Source organism: Amia ocellicauda, chromosome 14 (assembly GCF_036373705.1).
Source record: "Amia ocellicauda isolate fAmiCal2 chromosome 14, fAmiCal2.hap1, whole genome shotgun sequence".
Lineage (NCBI taxonomy): Eukaryota > Metazoa > Chordata > Actinopteri > Amiiformes > Amiidae > Amia > Amia ocellicauda.
The window spans coordinates 3,502,866-3,529,922 of NC_089863.1; the positions used below are offsets into that span (position 1 = coordinate 3,502,866).

Genomic DNA, 27,057 nt, shown 5'->3' on the forward strand with positions numbered 1-27,057 from the left:
AGTGTTAGTACAGTGTGTGTACAGTGTTGGTGTTTACAGAGTTATTACAGTGTTTACAGAGTTATTACAGTGTTGTCAGTGTGAGTACAGAGTGTGTACAGTGTGAGTACAGTGTCAGTCTGTGTACAATGTCAGTGTTTACAGAATTAGTACAGTGTGTTAGTGTGAGTACAATGTGTCAGTGTTTACAGTATTTACAGTGTGTCAGTGTGAGTAGTGTGTCAGTGTTTACAGTGTTAGTACAGTGTGTCAGTGTGAGTACAGTGTGTCAGTGTTTAAGTGTTTACAGTGTGTCAGTGTGAGTAGTCTGTCAGTGTTTACAGTGTTAGTACAGTGTGTCAGTGTGAGTACAGAGTGTGTACAGTGTGAGTACAGTGTCAATGTGTTTAAGTGTTTACAGTGTGTCAGTGTGAGTAGTCTGTCAGTGTTTACAGTGTTAGTACAGTGTGTCAGTGTTTACAGAATTAGTACAGTGTGTTAGTGTGAGTACAATGTGTCAGTGTTTACAGTGTTTACAGTGTGTCAGTGTGAGTAGTGTGTCAGTGTTTACAGTGTTAGTACAGTGTGTCAGTGTGAGCATAGTGTGTCAGTGTGAGCACAGTGTGTCAGTGTTTTCAGTGTTTACAGTGTGTCAGTGTGAGTAGTCTGTCAGTGTTTACAGTGTTAGTACAGTGTGTCAGTGTGAGTACAGTGTGTCAGTGTTTACAGTGTTAGTACAGTGTGTCAGTGTGAGTACAGTGTGTCAGTGTTTACAGTGTTAGTACAGTGTGTCCGTGTGAGTACAGTGTGTCAGTGTTTACAGTGTGTCAGTGTGAGTACAGTGTGTCAGTGTTTACAGTGTTAGTACAGTGTGTCATTGTGAGTACAGTGTGTCAGTGTTTACAGTGTTAGTAGTGTGTCAGTGTGAGTAGTGTGTCAGTGTTTACAGTGTTTACAGTGTGTCAGTGTGAGTACAGTGTGTCAGTGTTTACAGTGTTAGTACAGTGTGTCAGTGTGAGTAGTGTGTCAGTGTGAGTAGTGTGTCAGTGTTTACAGTGTTTACAGTGTGTCAGTGTGAGTACAGTGTGTCAGTGTTTACAGTGTTAGTACAGTGTGTCAGTGTGAGTAGTGTGTCAGTGTTTACAGTGTTAGTATAGTGTGTCCGTGTGAGTACAGTGTGTCAGTGTTTACAGTGTTAGTACAGTATGTCAGTGTGAGTACAGTGTGTCAGTGTTTACAGTGTTTACAGTGTGTCAGTGTGAGTACAGTGTGTCAGTGTTTACAGTGTTAGTACAGTGTGTCAGTGTGAGTACAGTGTGTCAGTGTTTACAGTGTTTACAGTGTGTCAGTGTGAGTACATTGTGTCAGTGTTTACAGTGTTAGTACAGTGTGTCAGTGTGAGTAGTGTGTCAGTGTTTACAGTGTGTCCGTGTGAGTACAGTGTGTCAGTGTTTACAGTGTTAGTACAGTGTGTCAGTGTGAGTACAGTGTGTCAGTGTTTACAGTGTTTACAGTGTCAGTGTGAGTACAGTGTGTCAGTGTTTACAGTGTTAGTACAGTGTGTCAGTGTGAGTACAGTGTGTCAGTGTTTACAATGTTAGTACAGTGTGTCTGTGTGAGTAGTGTGTCAGTGTTTACAGTGTTTACAGTGTGTCAGTGTGAGTACAGTGTGTCAGTGTTTACAGTGTTAGTACAGTGTGTCAGTGTTTACAGTGTTTGTACAGTGTCTCAGTGTTTACAGAGTTAGTAGTGTGTCAGTGTGAGTACAGCGTGTAAGTGTGAATACAGTGTGAGTAAAGCGTGATAAGCTTTGGATTAACATTATTCCTCCATTACTGGATGGCTCTCTATCTCCCTTCTCTCCTTTTATCCCTCCTTCTCTCTTCGTCTCCATCTCTCTCACGTCTCTTTCTCCCCCTCTCTCCCCCTCTCTCCTGTGCTCTCTGGATATGCCTCCCCTCTCTCTCTCTTTCAGTCCTCAGTGTCAGGCGGTGCTGTTCTGTTCACCCCGGTGCCTCGGAGCTGACGGCCGCAGCAGCCCCGCCGAGCTCAGCCACCAGCGCTGCTGCCCCCAACTGGCCGTGTTCATGAAGCACGGCCCTCCGCTGGCAGACCTGCCCTTTACCTTCACTGCTGGTCAGTGTGTCAGTCAGTGTGTCAGTCAGTGTTTCAGGCAGTCAGTCAGTGTGTCAGTCATTGTATCAGTCAGTGTGTCAGTGTGTCAGTCAATCAGTCAGTCAGGGTTTAGGTCAGTGTGTCAGTGAGTCAGTCAGTCAGTGTGTCAGTCAGTCAATGTATCAGTCAGTCAGTCAGTCATTCATTCATTGTGTCAGTACGTCAGGCAGGCAGGCAGGCAGGGTTTAGGTCAGTGTGTCAGGCAATCAAATTCTCCCTCTCTCTCTCCCTCTCCCTCGTTCAGAGGTGACGTCTCCAGACCTGGACATGGAGCACTTCCTGTCTTGCCGTGGGCTGGACAGCGGGTACTGGATGCAGAAAAGCATGCTGGTCCGGCCGGCCAACTGGGAGCTGGAGTCGCAGGCGGAACAGTCCAAACACAGCACCCCCGGTTGGTACACTCCAGCGCAGACCTGTGTGTGTGTGTGTGTGAGAGAGAGAGAGTGTGAGTCTTTAGTAATATTTGTCTGTGTGTCTATAATGTAATAATGTATTGTCATATGTTGTGTTTGTGTGTTGTCTTATATGTATGTGTGTGTTGTGTTGTGTTGTGTTGTGTGTGCAGGTACCCAGCAGCCCTATGGACCTCTACACAAAGAGTCAGAGATGCTGCTGTGTGGCTGCCCCCGCACTCCACCTGCACTTAACGCACCCCTGGGTGAGACTGCCACCCCGAAAATACCTAACTGCCCTCTCTCTCTCTCTCTCTCTCTCTCTCTCTCTCTCTCTCTCTCTCTCTCTCTCTCTCTCTCTTCCTCCCTCTGTAGTATTAACCTCCCTCCCCCCCCTCTCCGTCTGTTTCTGCCCCCTTCCGCCTTCTTTCTCTCAATGTCCCTGTTTCTTCTCTCTCTCTCTCTCTCTCTCTCTCTCTCTCTCTCTCTCTCTCTCTCTCTCTCTCTCTGTCCCCTAAATGACATCAGTATTGCCAAAACACTGACAGACAGGTCTCTCTCTCCCACAGTGTCCTGGCTGCAGTATTATGAATGGCGGGGGCTGGATCTGTCCTCTCCTGTGTGTGTGCTGCTGTCCCCCGCCCTCACCATCTACCACATCATCACCTGTCTGGTGCCACGTGACTGTGAGTGCCCCCCCCATCATCCTCTCTCTGTTAGATTGTCTTTCTGTCTGTATATCTGTCAAACTGTCTATCTCTGTCTGTCAGATTGACTTTCTGTCTGTCTCTCTGTCAGTCTGTATGTCTCTCTGTCAAATTGTCTTTCTGATTGTCTGTTTGTCTGTCAAATTGTCTTTCTGTTGGTCTCTGTCTGTTTGTCTGTTTTTCGGATTGTCTGTCTGAATGAATGAATTAATTAATTTCTCTCTCTGTCTCTCTCTCTGTCTCTCTCTCCGCTCTGTCTGTCTGTCCATCAGTCCCGGACCTGAACATCCTGAAGAAGCAGTCTCTGAGGATCCACTTCCTGGAGGCAGAGAGACACTACAGCACCCCGCTCATCTTCTGGGTGAGCCGCCTGTCCCACGACACTGTCTGCCTGTCTGTCCTGTGTGTGTGCCCGTCCTGCTGTCTGATGACAAAATGTCTGCCCGCCCCCCCACCCCAACCTCTCCAGGAGCTGTCCGCCCTGCTCCCTCATGTGACCTTTGAACTTCTGTTTGTGGGGGAGGGGCTTCCCCAGACCTGTGTCGACAAGCAACACCAACTCCTGCAGATTAAGGTATTGCTAATACACACACCCCTTTAAGAGTAACAAACTCACCTCGCCTCTCTGCAGTTTATACAGCTAAAGAAACACCTGTAGTTAATCCAGTCCAGTCCAGTCCTGTAATCCAGTCCAGTCCTGTAATCCAGTCCAGTCCAGTCCTGTAATCCACTCCAGTCCTGCAATGCAGTCCAGTGCAGTCCTCTAATCCAGTCCAGTCCTGTAATCCAGTCCAATCCAGTCCTGTAATCCAGTCCAGTCCTGTAATCCAGTCCAGTGCAGTCTAGTCCTGTAAACCAGTCCAGCCTAGTCCTGTTATCCAGTCCAGTCCAGTCCCGTAATGCAGTCCAGTCCAGTCCTGTAATCCACTCCAGTTCTGTAATGTAATCCATTTCAGTCCTGCAATCCAGTCCTGGAATCCAGTCTAGTCCAGTCCAGTCCTATAATCCAGTCCTGTAATCCAGTCCAGTCCAGTCCTGTAATCCAGTCCAGTCCAGTCCTGTAATCCAGTCCAGTCCTGTATTTCAGTCCACTCCACTCCTGTAATCCAGTATTTCCTGTCTCTGCTCAGGGTGGCCGTGTGACCCTGCTATCCTTTGGCCCAGAGAACAGAAAGGCCAAGAAGAGCATCCGGGTCAAAGGTTACCGCTGGACCTATGACCTGTTCCAGGGCCCCAAACCAGACCTGGTGATTGGTGAGTGTCAGGGGTCAGGGGTTAGGGAGTGTTTTAGCGTCTCTATATCTCTGTATCTGTGTGTTGTGTCCATCTCCGTATGTGCTTATTGCTCAGATAAGTGCGTTCCTCTCGGTCTGTCTGTCACTCAGGGTCTGTCTGTCTCTGAACATTAATATATCACAGTCTCAGTGTGTCAGTACACGAGTCAGTGCTTCAGTGTGTCTGTCAGTGTCTTAGTGTCTCTGAGTGTCAGGTGCAGTCAGTGTGCCGTGCATCAGTGTCTCAGTGTGTCAATGCATCAGTCAGTGTGCCAGTCTGTGAGTGCGTCAGTGTCTCTGTTCCTCTGCAGGGTTCCGGTCTGACTTTTGTCTCAGTAACTCCTGGATGAGCATTTTGCATAGACTACAAGTAAGCACCCCCCACACACTGTAAATATTATAATGCAGTAAATACATATCAACAATGTATTAAGGGAGTAACATATTGATACCAAATAAAACGCAGTTGTCATAATTGTACTACTTAATGTGACTTCTGGGTGACCAAATTGTCCACTAGCTTTTTGAAGTTAGGTGTAAGGCAGGTGCACCGTTTGTTAAGCACCTCAGTCGCGTTCTTGTAGCGCAGATTCACGCAGTTCTGTGCAGATCTGCAGAGTCCCACCGATCCCATTGCGGAGCTATGCGCTACACGGACGCAGCCTTCAAGCTGCCGACTGCACGGAGCAGATGCAGGGCGTGCCGTTGATTCCTAGGCAGGATGGCAAGTTATGCGGTGTCTCTGTATACTGAGACGTTTTTCAGGTTTCCTGTCCATTGAGGTGAAATGGCCTATGTGCTCTGTTAACTAACAAAACAACTCACAGCTTTGTCCTAAGAGTCCTACCTTTATCAGCATTTTTCTGCCTTTTCACACACCCTTCACTGGTGAAGTAGTAGATTAACTCAACTCTCCACATTCTTTTCCATCCAATCTTGTAACAAAACAATCCTGCTGAAATAATTCCAGGTTTAGTTGAGACATGCACAGAATGGCTCGTTTAGACCACACATGGGGAAGTTATATTTTTATGTTATTAAATATGTTGTCCTATTGTGAAGTATTGTAACCTGCTTACTTGTAAGATGTTAAAATAAAGCATGTTTTGTGTTACCTGTTCTTTTGGTCTGATATAAGGGGTCACGCCTCCTGGGTTTTTGTTATTGAATGGCTGGGTTCTTGTAGGCAAATCAAAATGTATCTAAGAGGTGCAGTCCCTGCCAACACACAAAGTTAGAAAACATTTTGGCAACATTGTGTGTTAGCTGGGGTCTGTCCTTGAAGGGGGAGGAGTACAGTAGACAGATAATAGAGTGTGAGTAGAAAAAACAAAGAAAAACAAGAGCGTGTTGTTGCTGGTTTTGAAAGACTTCAGCCATACATATTTTGTTATTTTTCCACTTTTTTAATTCGTAAACGGTTACCCTCACCAAGAGCCCAGGTATGACTCTTTCCCTCTCTCTCTCTCTCTCTCTCTCTCTCTCTCTTTCTCGCAGTCCCTAAGGGTCCCGGCCTATTTCTGTGAGAGCAGTGAGCTGAGCTGTGTGTCTGGCCAGCCGGTCATGGCTGCGGCCACGGGGGGGTCGCTGTCGTCGCCCTCCCTCAACCCCTTCCACTGCCCCCTGCGCATCACCGGCACGGACCACTGCCTGCCCTGGTGAGAGGAGGGGGAGGCATGGAGGAGGAAGCAGGGGTGGAAGGGAGGAGGGATGGTATCTCCATATCCTGGTCCCTCACTCCCTCCCTCTACCCCTCTCTTTCACTCCCTCAGCTACTCCAATGCGTTTATCTTCCACCTGGTCTACAAACCTCCCCCCCAAGCGAGGAGGGAGCAACAAGAACAGCAGCAGCCCCCCCCACCCCAGGCCTTCCCCCCAGGCCCCCAGCGCAGAGGAGACAGGGTCAAGATGAAGCAGAGGGAGAAGAAGCAGGCAGGGCGCAACATGCCCCGTCGCAAGAAATGACACGCCAAGGGCTACACGTCGACGCACTGACGTCAGCCACCAGTAACTCCATAAGGATGGTACAAACATGCAGAAATAGAACTTAGCCACTGACACACTAATGACACACAACCAACCAAACACACTGTATACACACAATGACACACACCACACCACTGAAGAAACCTGTTCATTTACACTGTTATCACATGCTTATAACACATGCCAACACTGCAAGAACACAGTAGGTAACCCCCAGCCACACAACAAGCACTCACAACTCCTGGGCCGCACTTTAATAAATCACAGTGTCTCTTGTGAACTGTATATGCTTAAATAAACGTTTATCCCCTGACGAGACTGACTCTGTTTGCTGTCACAGTAACAGCTGTTTTGTAACCCACTGACGATTATTATTCACAGTTAGTGATGAGTAACACATATCCAGTGTTTGAATTGTGTCAGAGGTCTTGGGGTCAGAATGGGTGAGGATGCACACCTTTCCATTTGTGAGCCTTTGCTGGAGATCAGCTGTTTCCGCCGCTGATGTAGGAGTTTCTAGGTGAATGCAAGTCTCATGTTGTGACGCTGGAATTCATCAATAACATCCACTGACATTAGGGTGAGTCCTTATCTATATACAAGTGTGCTAGTCTTTCTTCTGTCATAGTGGAATGCAAATTTGTTTTGAATCGTTTTAGCGTACTGAATGTTCACTCCCCTGTTGCTGTAGTGACTGGAATGGTATTTAAGAACATCAGAAGTGTTTAACCCTCTGAAAATATGAGTGAAGTGCGTACTACTATAGTGCTGGCATCTGGGAATGGCAGTTCGATTCGAGAACTGCGTATACCCGTATGATGTAGCCTGCTGTGATCTAGGCATCTATTTAGTTACTCCAGACTCTGTAAAGCTGTTTAACCATCACTTGGTGAAGTATACCTATCAAATAATTTATCATATTGTTTCCTAACCGTAATCTGTCGCACGTCACGGATACAGCCATCAGCCACTCATAGAGGCTCAGTGGAGATATTGAAATAATTACAATTGTGGAGAAACTCATCAATGATTTCTTATTTGATATGTATACGATAACTGTCAATACAATGAAAATCCATCCAAATTTCAACTTGCAGAATCCAATACGGTCTGAAAAGCGATGCGCTATTGAGCTGCAGGATGATACGGGAGCTTTTCAGTGTCGCAGTTTGCCTCGTTAATGGAGTAGTTCAAGAGACTTCTGCTTGATATTATAATGAAAGGAATTTATTAAAATAATAACAAAAAATGTATTATTGTACCCGCAAATGTTTAGTTATGAAAGAGACAGAGCTGTGATTAAATTGTAGGCATCCTTAACTCCAGTCATTCCTCCTGGTTGCAATGCGTAGTCTTGATTGTGCAACAGCACTGCTGCGATCAAATTAAGATGTGTGTGATATTCAATAAATGGTGGATGGGCAGATTAAAGCAGATTATATGAATATACACAGCAAATGACACAAAACTTGCAAATATAAAGGAAAAACCTGAAAAATGAGTGGAGGAACATAATTAATGCAGGTGCCTCCAGACAGGTGTACTGCATGATACAATTAAGCAATTAACATCCTATCATGCTCTGGCATGTATACAAATGCTGAGCAGACCCAGTTGACCTAGATTTTGCATCAAGATGGCAAGAGGAAAGGATCTAAGTGCCTTTTAAGAGGGGTCAGTATTGGGGCACCATAGGCACTGGTCTACATCTTCACCATATTCTCGACAAGTGGGCGAGTGCATGTGTGGGACACCAAGAGAACAGGACAGGCCTGACTGCTGGACCCTACAGGGAGGGGGTCCGGAGGCTCTGTTATGCTGTGGGGGGCATTGTCACCTTAGAGGGAACGGTCACTGCAAATAATTACACCGTTATTCTGAGTGATCACCTTTATCCTATGGTGACACATTTCTATCCTAATGGGAGTGGTCTCTTCCAGTATGACAATGCCCCCCATCCACAGGGCACGAGGGTCACTGAATGGTTTGAGTATGAAAATGATGTGAATCATATGCTATGGCCTTCACAGTCACCAGATCTCAACTCAGTTGAACACCTATGGGAGATTCTGGACTGACGTGTTAGACAGCGCTCTCCACCACCATCATCAAACCCCCAAATGAGGGAATATCTTTAGAAAGAATGGTGTTCATCCCTCCAGTAGAGTCCAGAGACCCGTAGAATCTGTGCCAAGAGCATTGAAGCTGTTCTGGCGGCTCGTGGTGCCAACACCTTACTGAGACACTTTATGTTGGTTTGTCCTTTAATGTGTCTCCCATCTGTATATAAATAACATACAAATAGTTTTATTAAAAGCAAACACACAATAACGTGGCTACATTTAGTATTTTAAGGTTATTATGTGTGGGATTATAGTGATATTGGAGGTGGGGCTTAAAAATATATATGTAGGACTTTGTGTAATAAATACTCTTATACAAATACTAGGCTCTTCTCCTTCCTGATGTAATTTCATGCGTATTGCTCGATAATCAAGTCATACAGCTTTGATTTAACGAGAGCCGCCCACTGTCTGCCCTGCAAGGAAAAATATTTTATTTACCGAGCTCTTCAGTAGGCCTATGTGGTCCTGCTGCGATTTTCTTATCCTGCAGTTCAGCTCTGGAAACCTGGGGGCCCACGGTCTGGATACTCACAGGGTCTTTCCGATGTCTCACCGCATCCCGATTCTGACTTCATTAGGATGTAGTGATGGCCGGCGGGGTGCAGTCATGTATGTTCATGTACAGCCAGTGTGGTTTAGAGCTCCCCACTTTATTACTGTCCTGGTTTTTGTTTTACAGACGGGTTAAGTCGTCTGTAATGAGATCATGTGCCTAACGAGCCCCATTACACATGTACATCACTGTACCGCGTTTGAAATGCTTAGCCAGTGTTTCATATCTTCCTTTGAGGAGGCGCAGAAAGTTTCAGTTTGAGCTGACTGACAGAGACAACAGGCAAAATGTCATCTGAATTGTGTAAACAGCCTACAGGTCACCGAGGAGGCAGGACAGAACCTGAATGATCACATACACCTGGAGCTATTGCACATTCCTTTCACCCGTCTTGCGCAAGTGCCTCTCGTTTGTCTTTTTAATTTTAAGCAATTGATTTGGAAGTGGGGCAGTTGTGCGCACAACACCGCAGAGGGGTAAGTTTATTCTGTGATGAAGATCAATTACTTACATCAGCAAATACGTGTCAGAATTGGAGAGGGGGTGAGGGGTTCTTGGGTATTTATAAAGTCTACCTGCTATCGTCCTGGGTAAATAAATGTAACTGCAATGACCATTTCTCCATGTTGGCGAGAGTTTATATCCAGGATCATCTGACCATTTTCAATGTTCTTGAACATTTTTGATACTCCTTCCGTTTTGTCTTGTACATCGCAACATGTGCTTTCATTTGCCAGTATTTACAGAAAGTGTTTTACTTTCGTATAATTGTCAAAGAAAAAAAAAAAAAAAAAAACAGTTTCCAGCAGGTGTACTCAAACATTCAACTGGTACTCTACATTAAACAAACAGAAATAGCTAAGGAAGTAAACTGCATTTATTAATCGTGTGTGCAGTACTGTACAAAACTATTAAAATATATATATATGATTTACATTTGATTTTTGTTTTATATATATTGACTTGCTGCACACCCTAGGTTTTGAAATATTACAAAAAAGCGATTATGTAATATTAAAATCATTAATATCATAGGATTGAAACCTTTTGCATTAGTTCTAGCTATCTAGAGGGAAACCACTTGAAAATGCTTTTGTCAGCATACTAATAAAGTTATTCACATACATTCTTAAGGTAACATCCGAGGTGCAGTTGTGCCGAGTCATGTTCGTTGTGGAACGCAGAGGACATCAACCACACAGACGTGATTACTACCTCACCATCTTAGGACCAGAAATACAGTGTCCTCGGATAGAGGCTTGAGAGGAAGCCGGATATGACAAAACAGATGTCACCATCATCACAATTATAATTGTTATTATTTATTTATTTATTAGCAGACGCCCTTGTCCCAGGCAATAATACAGTATAGGCATAATGCAATTTACAAATTCCAATTTACACAAGTGTATATGAAATATACAGTAAACAATATAAAAGTCTTACATCCTAGATTGTAAAAGCTGGTAAGTGCAGACAAGAGCTAATGTTAAGAGCTAATGGAGAGGAAGCAACGGGGAAATCAAAATAAACAATACAAGTGCTAGTAATGCAAAGCAAGTAGTATGACAAAACATTGTAGAAGTGCAATTTTACAAGAGAATAAAAGACTAAATTACCAGTGACTGGACTAGCAGCTGAGTCGAGTAGTCGGTGAGGAAGGGATGGATCCGGCATATGTTGCTCAGGAAGAACCTGCAGGTGCGTGTCAGCGTGGTGATGTGCTGGGTGTAGGAGAGCACAGGATCGAGGGTGACTCCTAGATTTTTAGCGGAAGAAGGAGAGAGTGTGGTGGATTCCAAGGGGATCGAGATGGGGAGGTCAGCAGAAGGTGAGGAGGAGTGGGGGGGGAAAAAAAAAAAAAAAAGAGGAGATCAGATTTGGAGAGGTTGGGCTTGAGATGGTGCGAGTGCAACCAGGCGGAAATAGCAGACAAGCAGTAAGAGATGCGAGAGGGTCAGAGGAGGAAAAAGACAGGAAGATCTGGGCATCATCTGCGTAGAAGTGGTAGGAGAAACCATGAGGGGGCCCAGGGAGTGAGTGTAGAGAGAGAACAGGAGGGGGCCCAGGACAGAGCCTTGGGGAATGCCTGTGAGGAGAGGTTGTGGGTTGAAAATATCAGGAGGAGCATGAGGAAGCAGTTTAATAACAAAGTGCATCAGAGCAAGAGAGCCGATGAGCCCAGGGCATCGGGCTGCTGTATCACAGGGAAAGTCTGAGCAGGTGTGTCGGAGTGATGTCCAGGTCAAGGCAAGGGCAGGGAAGACCCTGATAGCACAGCAGCGTTGGGCCAATGTCATCATACCCATGTTGGCACAATGTTCAAAACCATGACTGCCTGACATCAGTCCATCTGTGTTTATACTTACAAATGTTAATTCCCCAAAAAGTATCCTTTGCGCTTATCCTGTAGCCAGTGTTGCGCATTCCTTCGCTGTCCTCGTCCTGTAACCCTCAATGTTTTCAGAGCCCGTTATTGGTGCCGTAGACCTATACTGCAGAAGAGCAGAGCTACAGTCACACTTTGTCAATGTGAAAGTGGGAAGCTAAAATTTGTATTATCCAATACACACAGTTATTTAAAAGGTGATGTCTTATACATGCAGAACAGAACTAAGCCTAATTAGATAACGTATTTACATTATTAAGTCATTAAGGTTTCGAGGCTGACGTTTGGCAACTCGAACCTTCAGCTCCCTCCACAGATTTTCTATGGGATTAAGGTCTGGAGACTGGCTAGGCCACTCCAGGACCTTAATGTGCTTCTTCTTGAGCCACTCCTTTGTTGCCTTGGCTGTGTGTTTTGGGTCATTGTCATGCTGGAATACCCATCCACGACCCATTTTCAATGCCCTGGCTGAGGGAAGGAGGTTCTCACCCAAGATTTGACGGTACATGGCCCCGTCCATCATCCCTTTGATGCGGTGCAGTTGTCCTGTCCTCTTAGCAGAAAAACACCCCCAAAGCATAATGTTTCCACCTCCATGTTTGACGGTGGGGATGGTGTTCTTGGGGTCATTCCTCCTCCTCCAAACACGGCGAGTTGAGTTGATGCCAAAGAGCTCAATTTTGGTATCATCTGACCACAACACTTTCACCCAGTTCTCCTCTGAATCATTCAGATGTTCATTGGCAAACTTCAGATGGGCCTGTACATGTGCTTTCTTGAGCAGGGGGACCTTGCAGGCGCTGCAGGATTTCAGTCCTTCATGGCATAGTGTGTTACCAATTGTTTTTTTGGTGACTATGGTCCCAGCTGCCTTGAGATCATTAACAAGATCCTCCCGTGTAGTTCTGGGCTGATTCCTCACCATTCTCATGATCATTGAAACTCCACAAGGTGAGATCTTGCATGGAGCCCCAGACCGAGGGAGACTGACAGTTATTTTGTGTTTCTTCCATTTGCGAATAATCACACCAACTGTTGTCACCTTCTCACCAAGCTGCTTGGCGATGGTCTTGTAGCTCATTCCAGCCTTGTGTAGGTCTACAATCTTGTCCCTGACATCCTTGGACAGCTCTTTGGTCTTGGCCATGGTGGAGAGTTTGGAATCTGATTGATTGATTGCGTCTGTGGACAGGTGTCTTTTATACAGGTAACGAGCTGAGATTAGGAGCACTCCCTTTAAGAGAGTGCTCCTAATCTCAGCTCATTACCTGTATAAAAGACACCTGGGAGCCAGAAATCTTGCTGATTGATAGGGGATCAAATACTTATTTCCCTCATTAACATGCTCAGTGTCCTGTTTAAAATACAGACAAATAATAAACTCCTTTCTGTGGCATCTTCACACAGTATGCCTGTATTTAATGATACCTCATTGAAGAAAAATACATTAGTGAAGAAAATGTGAACACTTTAGTTATTCACTTCTGACAAATTAGTTACAAATTTAAATACATTCGTTACATGATGAATTAACCAACTGGCAATATTGTAAATGCAACAGTTTTTCTTCCAGAATCGGCAGGAAAATGATGAAGAAAGTGTTCATTCTGTCTTTAATGGCTGTGTGTCTTTTTGGGGTAAGTCTGTCATTATTATTACTAACTAAAACTAACAGAACTCAATCTTTTACTTTAATTGATATAGCCTTTCAATATACACCGATCAGCCATAACATTATGCACTGACAGGTGAAGTGAATAACACTGATAATCTCGTTATCATGGCACCTGTCAGTGGGTGGGATATATTAGGCAGCAAGTGAACATTTTGTCCTCAAAGTTGATGTGTTAGAAGCAGGAAAAATGGGCAGCGTAAGGATCTGAGCGACTTTGACAAGGGCCAAATTGTGATGGCTAGATGACTGGGTCAGAGCATCTCCAAAACTGCAGCTCTTGTGGGGTGTTCCCGGTCACAATATTAGGCAGGTGGTCATAATGTTATGGCTGATCGGTGTATATGATTGCAGAAATTAGAAGAGTGCCATCTCTAACCTATATCAGAAAATAAATCTTGGCAAAGGCTTATGGTCACTGTTGTCTGTATTAAACTGCATGAACCTTGAACGAAAAAAGTTTCTGAATCCCGTTCTCTCATCTTCTCTTCCCTATTCCCCAGTTATCCTCCTTGCCTTATCTTTGACAGTCCATTCCGAACATGCTATATTCCTATGCCTTTCTGGGCCCTGACCTTTGTACTCTGATTCCCTGACAGCTTTTTTTGCTGGTTTTGCCTGGAAATCGACTGACCTCTGGTCTGCCTTTAGGATTTGCCCTCTTGGATTGTTTGCCCTGTTACACACGGGTCCATGACAGTTTGTCCCCATCATTATACGTTCCCCACCTGAGCATTTGTAACCATGAGTGCATTCACTTATTGTAGAGCCATAGAACACACATATGCGTATATATAGTAGGCAGGCTACATAAATATATATATACACACACACATACACAACTATTTTGTATTATTTATTATATTGTATGTTTGTATGTTCAATAATTCAGTTTTATACAACAAGTCACAACAGCTGGCAGTGATGGCTGAAGTAGGTTTCATACTAGATTTGTTTATCAGTTGGTGCAGTGGTTAAGGAACAGCAAACCTAGCAGTCTGGGTTCAATCCCTGATCAGTATTTGTTATTTTCCTATGTGTACATATTTTTTAAATATATGATTTTCTGGAGTTAAACGGTATCAGAGTAGAATGAACAATTAGAAAGCTTTTGAAAATACAGTGCTTACATATGGAAGGTCAGTCCTTCTGACAAATCTAATTTATAAATGTGTTATTTTTTTATCCTTATTATTATTATTACTGATTTCTTACATTAAGTTTGGCTGAATTCAAATAACTGGGTATTAATGAATGAATTTGCCTTTCTCTGTCTGATTTGCTGCTAGTTCATGTTCCCTGAACCGTGTTATTGAAATGCAATTCTAATTAGCAGAATCTAAAATCCTTATTAATCACCTTGTTATTTCTACTCTGATACTGTTTAACTCCAGGAAATGATATATTTTAAAATAATAATAATCAGGAATCAAACCCAGATCACTAGGTTTGCAGTGCTGTTCCCTAACACTGCACCAACTAATATATAAATCTAATATGAAACCTATTTTAAGTAGCCTTCAGCCCTCACTGCCAGCTGTCCTGACTAATTGTATAAAACTTAATTATTAGGGTTATAGTCTCAAATTAATGTATAAATGAAAAACATACATTATAATAAATAATACAAAATAGTTGTGTATCAATGTTCCCTCTAAGCTTCGCTTGTGCCCGGCCGCACAGACTGGTTGAAGGTCCCGCGCAGCACAAAAACGTACTAGCTACTGAGTAGGCAAACGTCCAGTGAACAGCAATGGAGAAACTAAAAGAAGAAATGATACCTCTACAACCTCTTAAGAAAAAGGTTAGTTTGACATTCAAACAAGAATGGCTGAATGAAATAGTTCAAATAGATACAAGTGATGGTCCTTGTAACACAGTTAAAATGTCTGACATATTTAGCTACGGAGCTAGTGGGGTCGCATGCAAATTGTGCTCTGAAGCTAAAATCAAAGGAGAGTTTTCCGCCGGGAAAACGTGGACCGAGTGGAAACTTGACTACATAAAAACCCACTTAACACAAAAAGGTCACATTGATGCTGGGAAAACATCATATAATTGAAAGCATGGAACTTCAATTAACCAGCTTCTTGGGGAGTTGAGAGAGAGAAAAGTGTTGTAAATAGTTAAATAGTAAACAGTGAAATGAAAGGATGCTGATCTGATAAGATACAGCCAAAATGTTGCAATGGACAAATTGTTTTAATTTATCATTACAGTTATTGTTTTATTAGTAAGTACTTTTGACTGTATTAGGACTTTAAAATAGAGTTTCCATTTTATCTGGTATCAATATCCAAAGATATAATAATTGCTGAAAAAAGTCCTGTTATCTAGTGACTCCCCACACATACAACTCACAGCAGTCAAGTCCTCTGAAAACAAGACCGGGTTGATGCGCAAGTTACCACAATACTTTACTAATACGAATTCAGATCAGCGGTGAGGTTGGTCTGCATGAATTAACCTTAGGAACATAAGAACATAAGAAAGTTTACAAACGAGAGGAGGCCATTCACCCCATCGTGCTCGTTTGGTGTCCATTAATATCTAAGTGATCCAAGGATCCTATCCAGTCTATTTTTAAATGTTCTCATATTGTCACTTCAGCCACATCGCTGGGGAGTTTGTTCAGATTGTGATGCCTCTCTGTGTGAAGAAGTGTCTCCTGTTTTCTGTCTTGAATGCCTTGAAGCCCAATTTCCATTTGTGTCCCCGGGTGCGTGTGTCCCTGCTGATCTGGAAAAGCTCCTCTGGTTTGATGTGGTCGATGCCTTTCATGATTTTGAAGACTTGGATCAAGTCCCCACGTAGTCTCCTCTGTTCCAGGGTGAAAAGGTTCAGGTCCTCAGTCTCTCAGTAGGACATTCCCTTCAGACCTGGAATAAGTCTGGTTGCTCTCCTCTGAACTGCCTCTAGAGCAGCGATATCTTTCTTGAAGTGTGGAGCCCAGAACTGTCCACAGTATCCAGATGAGCTCTAACTAGTGCATTGTACAGTCTGAACATCACTGCCCTTGTTCTCAATTCTACACTTTTGACAATATACCCTAGCATTGTGTTTGCCTTTTTTATTGCTTCCCCACATTGTTTGGATGGAGAAAGTGAGGAGTTCACATAGACTCCTAGGTCTTTCTCATGCGATACTTCATCTAGTTCTATTCCTCCCTTAGTGTAATTATAGTGGACATTTTTGTTACCTGCATGTAATACCTTGCACTTGTCCACATTGAATTTCATCTGCCAGGTGTCGGCCCACAACTGAATATTATCTAAGTCCCTTTGAATAGCCTGTGCTGCCGAGATTGTATCTGCTGAGCCACCTATTTTAGTATCATCTGCAAATTTGACAAGTTTCTAACTATCCCAGAGTCCAGATCATTAATATAGATTAAAAAGCAAACTTTTTGGAAATCTAAGTATATCATATCATATGCTTTCACATGATCTACAGCTGCAGTTCAAAGAATTTGAATAAATTAGTAAGACATGATCTGCCTCGTCTACCTTGAGGCTGTTTCGTTCAAATAGGATATATGTTTATTAAAAATGTGAATAGACAACATGTATTTGCAAAGATTGGATAGAGACAGGCAGGGTTCATAATATTAAAAGTAAGAGTGAGAGGAGATCTATCCAATACTCAAGTTTTGACTCGATGCACAAAACATGTAAAATAACAAACAAGTATTATGATTACGCTAGCCGTTCCTGCAATTTGGATCTCATACACAACTAGGTTTCATGTAATTGTGGTTTACCTAATTCTTGACTAGTACACGAAATATACTACCTGTGTGGTTTACTGAGATTCAGTTATGCAGACGGTCGAAAGTGGGGAGGGCCGGCAGACTGTGTCGACTTTCAGGTTTTCAGGTGCAAAGCTTTCAGGTTTTTGGTGGAGACGTTCTGGTTCTGGTTCCATTCAGTCTTCAGGATTTCGTCTCCTTGGTTTCTTCTCCCAGGTTGTTCCACTCCAGATTGTGCCACTCCGAATTGCTAGTTTTAGCTTTCTGTTTTTATACATTTTAGACAAAGAAATTCTAATCTCTTTCCTTCCACACTTCTGATTGGTCAGGTTTGGGGTAATAAAATTGAAATTCGAATCAAAGCAGTCTATGTCATTCCTCTTCCTTGATTCCTACAGAATGTGTATTGGGGATGTGATGGCTTTAAGGAATGTGAAAATGGTTCACATGTTACCTAGAGTTTCTAACTCTCTATATTGTCAAGTTTTAGTTCCATCAATTACATTTTTAAGTCCCTCAAAGCAGGACATTACAGTTGATACCAAACAAGCCAGGTGTTCCTTTGAGTCGTTTTGGAATTCATGGGGGGGCTGGTCTGATGCCCATGTCAGTGGAGGATCAATTAAGATGTGTGAATACTTATTTTACCAAATGTTAATGTTGCATTGTATGTGAAATATAAATGGTCAAATGGTTGTTTTAGCTAATGGTCTTTCTTTTAAGACCAAACATGGCTTGAACATGTTTTGGTTCTGAGGTAGAATTACTTAAGTGTCATTAAGTTTGAGTCACCTTTTATTGTTTGTTATCAAACTGAGGGAGAAGCTGGGTAACACTTCTGTTAGCAGCATGTAGATTGTATTTGGGTTTGTTGCCCTGGTCTGTGGAATATATAAAGTACCTTGAATGTCTGAGTTTCACAAAATTTAAAAAATCTTCAATCGAAATGTGATGCAGATGGCATGCAGGCCATCTGTCAGTTGGGGGGGCCTTCCAGCATGGACGTGTTATCTGTCGTACTTTGTTGAGCACAAGTTGTAAAACACAGAACTTCAAAGCTGTCTCCTTAAGTCCTTTAACACAAGACTAAATTGACCAGTTAAGAAGGTATATTTGCCAAAATAAGGTTGTATGATTTACAGCGTATTGACATCACCAATAGGTCAAACCCTGAACAAATCAAAATATTGATTGATAACGTGCTTCTTGCCATCAAAATGAACATATCAATGCTTTCTGTTCAAGAAATTCATGATCATCTGGCCTTCCCGACAGCTGGAGAAGTAAAAACTATGCATTTGAATTAATGCAGTTGGCAGGTTTTAATTTATGTGTTAAATGTACTTCACCTGTACATTACCAAACCACCTGGTGCAGCCTGCTTTGACAGTAACGCAGACTATGGGCTGCGCTTTCTTGCTAAAGGCACATTACTATATTCAGTTGGAAATATCGGCAAAGCTGCTGCTACAAATTTATATTTTTATAAGTTGCCACAGACAGACACAGAAGAGTACAGGTGAGAGGCAGCCATCTTGTTTTCTTCCTAGTTTCAGACCAATCCTAGCATTCCTCATTTTGTTTTAAGTTTGCCTTAATTGAAGTTAACATTGTCTGTAGTTTGTCTAAATTGAGGTCAATTCAGTTTAGCTGCTGAGTTGGTGAAAGTAAATCAGTTGTAGAAAGGAGATTTAGTCAAGGACTAGCAGGAATTCTGTTGCAGGTGGAGCCAGGTGTGGCCAGTTAGGTGTGAATTGGTGGCAGGTAGACAAAAGCTACTTAAAGCAGCTGTTGAGAAAGAGCTGCACTGTTTGTCGTTCACAAAAAGTTAAGCAGTTGACTAGGGAACAGGAACCAAGAGACTAAAAAACTAACATTTAGAAGCATGTGGCCACTACAGTGTCAGGTTTGTAGAATGATTGCCTTCCTGGATGAACTCTTCTAAGAAGGTTTAATTTGTGAACGTTTTCAGCAGATTGAAGTCCTAAAGATCAAGGTTTGTAATGTTGAGGCTCAGCTTGTCGATCGGCGCTGTATTAGGGATATAGAAGAATTGGTCAATCACCCCATGAGAGAGATGGTGTGCAGGCAAAACCTAGGAGAGTTGAGACTGTAGAGAAGGACAGCGTAGAGAACTGCTGGGTTACAGTGGGTCGTAACTGCAGAAAAGGGCGTGCACAACCCCAAGAGCTAGAATTGCCCAACAGGTTCCAACTGCTGGACACCGAGTTGGACAGTGACAGCTCAGAGGGTGATGGGGGGTCAGTTGAGCACCAGAGCACCATGGTACCCACTCCCCCCCAGAAGAGGACGGTAGTTATAGTAGGAGACTCAATTCTTAGAGGTGTAGATCACACAGTGTGTTCTAGTGACAAGGAGACCTGCATGGTATCTTGCCTGCCTGGTGCTCAGGTTGCAGATCTCCCTATACTAGTAGACGGGCTACTGGCCAAAGCCGGGGGGAATCCAGTGGTCATGGTCCACATTGGAACCAATGACATAGGAAAAGGTAGGACAGAGGTTCTGCAAGACACATTTAAAGAGTTAGTAACAAAACTAAAGAGCAGAACCTCCACGGTAGTTTTCTCAGAAATACTTCCGGTACCACGTGCCAGGCCAGGGAGACAGGCTGAGATTAGAAAGTTTTTAACATGTGGTTGAAAGCTTGGTGTAGGGAAGAGGGGTTTAGGTTTATGGAGCATTGGTCTTTCTTCTGGGATAGATGGGACCTGTACAAACCGGACGGTCTACATCTAAACAGAAGGGGGGGTAATGCATTGGGAGAGCGTATGTGCAGAGAAATTTATAATCTTTTAAACTAGGGACCAGGGGGGCAGGGAGCTCTGACAATGGGAGATGTTCCTCTAAGGAAAGAAAACCAAGGGAAACTGCTATTAGGAAAGTCCTGAAATGTTTGTACCTCAATGCCAGGAGTATAAGGAACAAGATGGTAGAACTAGAAGCCACAGTGCTGGCGTGTGACTATGATGTTGTAGGAGTGACAGAAACATGGCTTACAGAAAATGATGGGGATGAATACAAGATGGAAGGATACATACAGTTTAGGAGAGACAGGCAAAGTCAAAGAGGTGGTGGGGTAGCATTATATGTGAAAAATGACATTGAGGCAGAAGAACTCAAATGATATCCCAGTAACGGAACAGAATTTTTGTGGGTCAAACTGAACAACAGATCTGGAGGATTAGTGGTAGGAGTGTGTTACATACCACCCAACTCAGATATTCAGATGTTGCACTGTTCAGAGTAATCAGGACTGCATGTAGCAAGGATGTGGCTGTTATAATGGGGGATTTCAATTTCCCAAAAATAGACTGGGAAAGCCAAGAAATAGAAATGGTTGAGATGGTAAATGACTGCTTTTTAATCAGTTTGTCAGGGAACCAACCAGATAGAGACCTTGCATTGATTTGATCTTTTCAAATGACCAAGAAAGAGTCAGAGGGACACTAGTTAGAGAACCAATGGAAAACTGTGGTCACAATATGGTTAGCTTTGAGGCATTCTTTCAAAAAACACGGACCAAGTCCAAAACAATGGTCTAAAATTTAAGAAAAGCAAACCTTGAAGATATGAGGCAGCACTTAGAAGAGGTAGACAGGAGCACATTGGATACAGAGTCAGTTGAAAATGGATGGTTATATTTTAAGAATATACTACTTGAGGTTCAGGAGAAAAAAACATTGGTCAACATGGTTTAATAGAAGTATCCAAAAAATATCAAGAGAAAGAAAATGTTGTATAGCGCATACAAAAGGGACAGATTAAACAAAATACAAAGAATATGTTGAGCTGCAAAGAGATCTTAAGCAAGGGATCAGGAAAGCAAATAGGGAAATAGAAAGAAACATAGCTCTTGGAGCTAAAACCAATGCAAAGAGCTTTTTTCAATATTACAACAGCAAGAGGTCAATGAAGGAGGAAGTGAAACAGATTAAGGGCAAAAATTGAAGTATCTTAGAAAAAGAACAAGATGTGGCAAATGTTCTAAATGAGTATTTCACTGAAGTTTTTACAAAATTAAAAAGGGATAACATGCCACAGGTTGACAATCAGTCCAGTCAAATCCTAAGAGAGATCAGGATAAATGAGGAGGAGGTACTAAAGGGACTAGCAGAATTAAAAACACACACATCACCTGGGCCAGATGGGATATTTCCAACAGTACTTAAAGAAATGAGGAAAATTATTTATAGGCCACTAACTCAAATATTCCAAATGATACTTAGAACAGGGGATGTGCCAACTGACTGGAAGACAGCAAATGTCAAACCAATCCACAAGAAAGAGGACAAAACTGAGCCAGGAAATTACAGACCAATCAGTCTCACCTGCATCACCTGTAAAATGTTGGAACAAATGATTAGACAGAAAATAGAGGAGCATCTTAATAAAAAACATATTCTTGGAGATAGTCAACATGGGGTTAGACGAGGCAGATCATGTCTTACTAATTTATTAGAGGTCTTTGAACATGCAACTGCAGCTGTAGATCAGGTGAAAGCATATGATATGATATACTTAGATTTCCAAAAAGCTTTTGATAAGGTTCCACACCAAAGACTGATCCTCAAATTGGAAGCTGTAAGCATTCAGGGTAATGTAAGTAGATGGATTATGAACTGGTTGATGTATAGGAAACAGAGGGTGTCGATTAGAGGAGTTGCTTCTAACTGGAGTGAGGTTGTTAGTGAAGTTCCACAGGGATCAGTACTAGGGCCTGTGCTTTTTCTAATCTATATTAATGGAGATAATACTAAAATACAATCTTGGCAGCACAGGCTATTCAAAGGGACTTAGATAATATGCAGGTATTACATGCAGGTAACAGAAATGTCCACTATAATTACACTATGGGAGGAATAGAACTAGATGAAGTATTGCATGAGAAAGACCTAGGAGTCTATGTGGACTCCTCACTTTCTCCATCCAAACAGTGTGGGGAAGCAATAAAAAAGGCAAACACAATGTTAGGGTATATTGTCAAAAGTGTAGAATTGAGAACAAGGGCAGTGATGTTCAGACTGTACAATGCACTAGTTAGAGCTCATCTGGATACTGTGTGCAGTTCTGGGCTCCACACTTCAAGAAAGATATCGCTGCTCTAGAGGCAGTTCAGAGGAGAGCAACCAGACTTATTCCAGGTCTGAAGGGAAAGTCCTACTGAGAGACTGAGGACCTGAACCTTTTCACCCTGGAACAGAGGAGACTACGTGGGGACTTGATCCAAGTCTTCAACATCATGAAAGGCATCGACCACATCAAACCAGAGGAGCTTTTCCAGATCAGCAGGGACACACGCACCCGGGGACACAAATGGAAATTGGGCTTCAAGGCATTCAAGACAGAAAACAGGAGACACTTCTTCACACAGAGAGGCGTCACAATCTGAACAAACTCCCCAGCGATGTGGTAGAAGCTGAAAATTTGGGAACATTTAAAAATAGACTGGATAGGATCCTTGGATCACTTAGATTAATGGACACAAAACGAGCACGATGGGTCAAATGGCCTCCTCTCGTTTGAAAACTTTCTTATGTTCTTATTTATGTATCTATTTTCTGTGCTTCTGTGTCTCCTGTATTCCATCAAGGTATATTTGTACAGTTGGGAGGCAGTGACTCAACCCCAGAGTATAAAGCTGCCCAGCCCCCTCTCCCAACATCAGTGGGACCAGATCCACTCCGGCACAAACCACAGCTGTCCAACTCAGACCTTGACCCCGCCGCCTCCCTCAGCGAACGACACCCACCTCAGCCCAGAGGAGTGGCAGGCTCTCAGGGATGCTCTTCGCTGGCCGTCCCCAGACAGGCCTGTAACCTCCCTGAAGGACACCACAGACCCCAGACACTGCTTCTACAATGTGGAGAACCTGAGGGACAATTACACAGTTGGGGACACTGTGAACGTAACTCTGGTGGCCAGAGATTTTTCTGGGAATCCCAAAAGCTATGGAGGGGACTTCTTCCAGGCCCGTCTGCACTCCCCTGAGCTCAAAGCCAGCACTTACGGCTCGGTGCAGGATCACCACAACGGGACCTACACGGTCCAGTTCTCCCTCCTGTGGCCCGGCCAGGCCTGGATCTCCCTGCGGCTGATTCACTCCAGTGAAGCCGTGCAGGTGCTGCTCCGGCTCAGGGAGGACGACCCCAACAGGGTGTCCTTCTGGGGATATTTCGAGGAGGGGAACAAATCGGAACTTGCAGTCTGCAACGCCCAGAGGAGCATCTCACGCTGCTGCTGTGAGTACAAGGACCCTGCAACTGGGGAGATGTGGTTCTGCCAGAAACCAGCTGCCCTGCCCTGCCACACCCTCACCTACCACCGCACGGGGGGCTACAATGCAAAACTGACCGACCTGGACAAGAGTCTTCTGGACACGTGAGTCTCTGTGGAGATGCCCAGTGTGAGACCTGAGGAGTCAAATCTCCTCAAGGTCAAATCTCACATAATGTGTGTAGCTGTGTAGTTCACAACTTAGTGACATTTTAAGTGAAGTGTAAAAGTGAAGTGAAGCCCAGAGAATTTCAGCAGCACATTACCATGACCATGCTCATTTCTGAAGGTTTTTAGACTTTATACTGATTCTTCCCAACAGGAAGTTAACTGACATTGAGATATCAGGAACTGACCCCATAATCCACATCCTGCCCTTGGACACAGAAAGCAGTAAGTATGACTTTACCTGTGTGTGTTTGTGTGTGTGTGTGTGTGTGTGTGTGTGTGTGATGTCTTTGCCCTGAACCTCTCCAGTTTCCCACCAGATGGTGCGGTTTTTTGGTCTTTGGGTTCTCTCCCTGGCTCCTTGTTCCCTTTTATCTCATAATAGGTTCATTGATCCTTGAATCTCTGCCCATTAGCACACCTGTCTCTTGTTCCCCTAGTTCTTCAGCTAACAGTATTTATTCCCCTTTGTTTCCACCCTTCTTTGCAAAATCTTGTTTCCTCTTCGAGTGACATTACTGAGTGTGTATGCCCTTGCATTGTTTCCCAGTGTTCGTGACCATTGCCTTCTCTCTCTCGACCTCGTCTTCTGGATCTCCTCTATATATCCGTTTGCCCGTTTTTTGACAACCTGCATGTTTTATCGACAATGACCCTTGTATTTTCTCCATTGCCCTGACTACCAGCTCGTGACCCCTCCACCGTTCTTTGCATCTGCCTTTGACCCACACCTGTGTCCACAACCCCTGGCTGCTTCCTCATTACAATGTGTGTGTGTGTTTTTCCTTCTTACCCACCTCCCTCTCTCTGTGTCTGAGACTGTCTGTGTTTCTCCCCAGGACAGGAGCAGAAGTGCGCTCCCGGTTTGGACACTCCGGTTCCGGCCGGGTTCTATTTCCAGGACCGCTGGACCTCGCTGGTCTGTTCCGCTCGCAGTTTCCCCAGCGCAGAGCAGAAAGCCGACTGTCTACGGGACAAGCAGCTGTACATGATGGGTGACTCCACGTTGCGCCAGTGGTTCGATTACCTGTGGAAGAATGCACCCAGTAAGAGCCCAAAACACCAACACACCGATACACCACTCTCAACCTCCCTGTGGCCTCCTTTCTCACGCTCCCTGTGGCCTCCTCTCTCTTTCTCTGCTTCTCTCATGTCCTCAATCCCTCTCTCTCTTGCTCTTGTCTCACCCCCTTCAACTCCCTTTCTGTACAGTTTGCAAGACCTTTCCCTGCATCTGTCTCTCTTTCTCTCTCTCTTACTACATTGGAATAACTGTACCATCCTCCCTTCCTCTAGCTCTCAAGCTCATGAATCCCCAAAACAAACATCCGTCGGGGCCTAGGATGGCAGTGGACACCAGTAACAATGTGTTCATGCGCTGGCGAACTCACGGTCTGCCCTACCGAACACACAAGATCCCGAGGGCGCAGCTGCACTACATCGCCAACGAGATAGATGGGCTGGCTGAAGAAAGCCAAACCGTGGTTGTCTTCAACCTCTGTGCGCACTTCAGCAGCTTCACGCTGGTCACCTACGTCCGCCGGGTCGCCATCATCCGAGAGGCGGTGCGCTCGCTGCTGCGCCGGAGCCCTGAGACCCTCGTGATCATCAAGTCTGGCAACACCGGCTACAAGGATGCCTTCACCAGCGACTGGCTGATCCTGCAGCTGAACATCGCGCTCAGGTGGATGTTCCAGGGCCTCCCTGTTGTCTTCATCGATGTCTGGCAGATGACCTCTTGCCACTACACCCCGGACCAGATCCACCCCAAGCCCATCATCATCCAGAACGAAGTTGACCTGTTCCTGTCCTTCATCTGTCCCCAGTGAAGCTCCTTGAGGGTGTCCCACAGAGCAGGAACCATCTCTGATTGAGCCGGGACAGGACAGGACATCTGGGCGGCCCTCTCCCTCATCAGGTTCACTGCAAAATCTCCCGTTCCCCTTGGCACCTCCCCTGGGTTTCTCTAATGCGATCTCTTTATGGTAGAGTTTGTTTTTCAACAGCATTGCTTCATTGTATTTTAATTTATTTTGTTATTAATGTTTACTTTTTTGTTTTTTGGTGCTTTTCCACATGGAAATCTTGTGATGGCGGAGCTATTTGAACTAGACAATAACTTCAATATGTAGCTTTCATATATTGTATCACATTTTATTTATTTGTAGTAATAGCAGTAGTGGGAGTAGTATGTATGCGTAATTTTTGCTTATTTGTTTTTGACCTGTTATATGTATAATTGATGGAATTTGCAACAAATTAATTGAGTTTCGAATAATAGTTTGCTTGTTGGCATCAGGATGTTACAAGTAGAGGAGTGGCATGACATCAATGAAAAATAAGAATATTATTGGAGGGACATCACTGTGAAAAAGATCTGTATTAGTAAGAACTGTTTGTACAAAAATATGATTACAACTTGCAAAAAGTTATCAGTACAAATCAAAATTACGAATTAGAAAAAACTGTGGATCATGGGAACAATCAATGAGGATTTAACTGGTTGTGACATTCGATGCTTGTGCAAAATGATGATGAAAATAAAAATGGTATATTTTTCTTTTTTGAGTCATTCTTTTCATCTGGTTTTCGGTGCCTCTCGCCCATCTTTAACACTAGTGTAAGAAAGTGGAACCTCCTGTACAAGTGACTGGAAGACAGTTCAGGTTCAATGTGATTTATTAGAGTCCAGAGTATAGATCACAGTATACAAGTATACCGGTATACAGCAAAGCAAAACTGGTACCAAGAATTGATGGACAAGTCAGCTTTTATGAGTTGAGCCCCTGTCCAACTCCATCTTCCAGAGTGACCCCACCCAGCAGAGTTTACAATTGCAGCTGCCTATTAGCATACAATATGACAATGGAGCCCTCAATCTGCTCTCCCACATTCCAATGTAGCGACTGATTACCTTCACCCGTAAGATTACCTTAACCCCCCCAATAGCATGCTAAACAGACTGTCAACTTACTCGTCCTTATCAATAGCTTTTGATCTGCTATTGATACGACTGGTAAACAAGCGGTTTCCTCACCAACCTTTTGTTTTCCCTCTGTGTTTACCTCCTGTGAATTAGGACAATACCCAAGAACATTTGAGGCAAAGGCAACTTTAAACTGGAATATTACCAGGGTTGAATTTCCCCAAGTCTGTTTTATTACCTACACTAGCAACTCTGGTGCCTCGATACTGAAGCTTATTGGGCTTAAACAAGGGTTCAAAGATTACACCACGTTCTTGTGCACCACCGTAACGTAAGTCGATGCCTTTCATGATTTTGAAGACTTGGATCAAGTCCCCACGTAGTCTCCTCTGTTCCAGGGTGAAAAGGTTCAGGTCCTCTGTCTCTCACTAGGACATTCCCTTCAGACCTGGAATAAGTCTGGTTGCTCTCCTCTGAACTGCCTCTAGAGCAGCGATATCTTTCTTGAACTGTGGAGCCCAGAACTGTCCACAGTATCCAGACGAGCTCTAACTAGTGCATTGTACAGTCTGAACAGCACTGCCCTTGTTCTCAATTCTACACTTTTGACAATATACCCTAACATTGTGTTTGCCTTTTTTATTGCTTCCCCACATTGTTTGGATGAA

The 27,057-nt window shown here is 43.8% G+C and overlaps 2 protein-coding genes across 3 annotated transcripts; both read left to right on the forward strand.

Moving 5' to 3' along the window:
* The first annotated feature begins 1,782 nt into the window (after positions 1 to 1,782).
* LOC136768312 (zinc finger MYND domain-containing protein 15) lies at positions 1,783 to 6,839 on the forward strand. Its single transcript, XM_066722447.1, has 10 exons — positions 1,783 to 2,115; positions 2,399 to 2,545; positions 2,720 to 2,812; positions 3,116 to 3,232; positions 3,526 to 3,614; positions 3,723 to 3,827; positions 4,384 to 4,507; positions 4,839 to 4,897; positions 6,025 to 6,185; positions 6,300 to 6,839. The coding sequence occupies exons 1-10, from the start codon at positions 1,929 to 1,931 to the stop codon at positions 6,490 to 6,492; spliced, it is 1,275 nt and encodes a 424-aa protein (XP_066578544.1). The 5' UTR covers positions 1,783 to 1,928; the 3' UTR covers positions 6,493 to 6,839.
* A 2,723-nt stretch (positions 6,840 to 9,562) lies between these two features.
* On the forward strand, positions 9,563 to 26,022 carry LOC136768323 (NXPE family member 3). 2 transcript variants are annotated; one of them, XM_066722467.1, is made up of 6 exons: positions 9,563 to 9,668; positions 13,155 to 13,218; positions 22,613 to 23,400; positions 23,618 to 23,688; positions 24,303 to 24,509; positions 24,760 to 26,022. In XM_066722467.1, exons 2-6 carry the CDS (start codon positions 13,168 to 13,170, stop codon positions 25,290 to 25,292), a joined length of 1,650 nt encoding a protein of 549 aa, XP_066578564.1. In that variant the 5' UTR covers positions 9,563 to 9,668; positions 13,155 to 13,167; the 3' UTR covers positions 25,293 to 26,022. The 2 variants fall into 2 exon arrangements, with proteins under 2 accessions (XP_066578564.1, XP_066578565.1); XM_066722468.1 differs by having other exon boundaries at positions 9,574 to 9,668; positions 13,143 to 13,218.
* Positions 26,023 to 27,057: the final 1,035 nt, after the last annotated feature.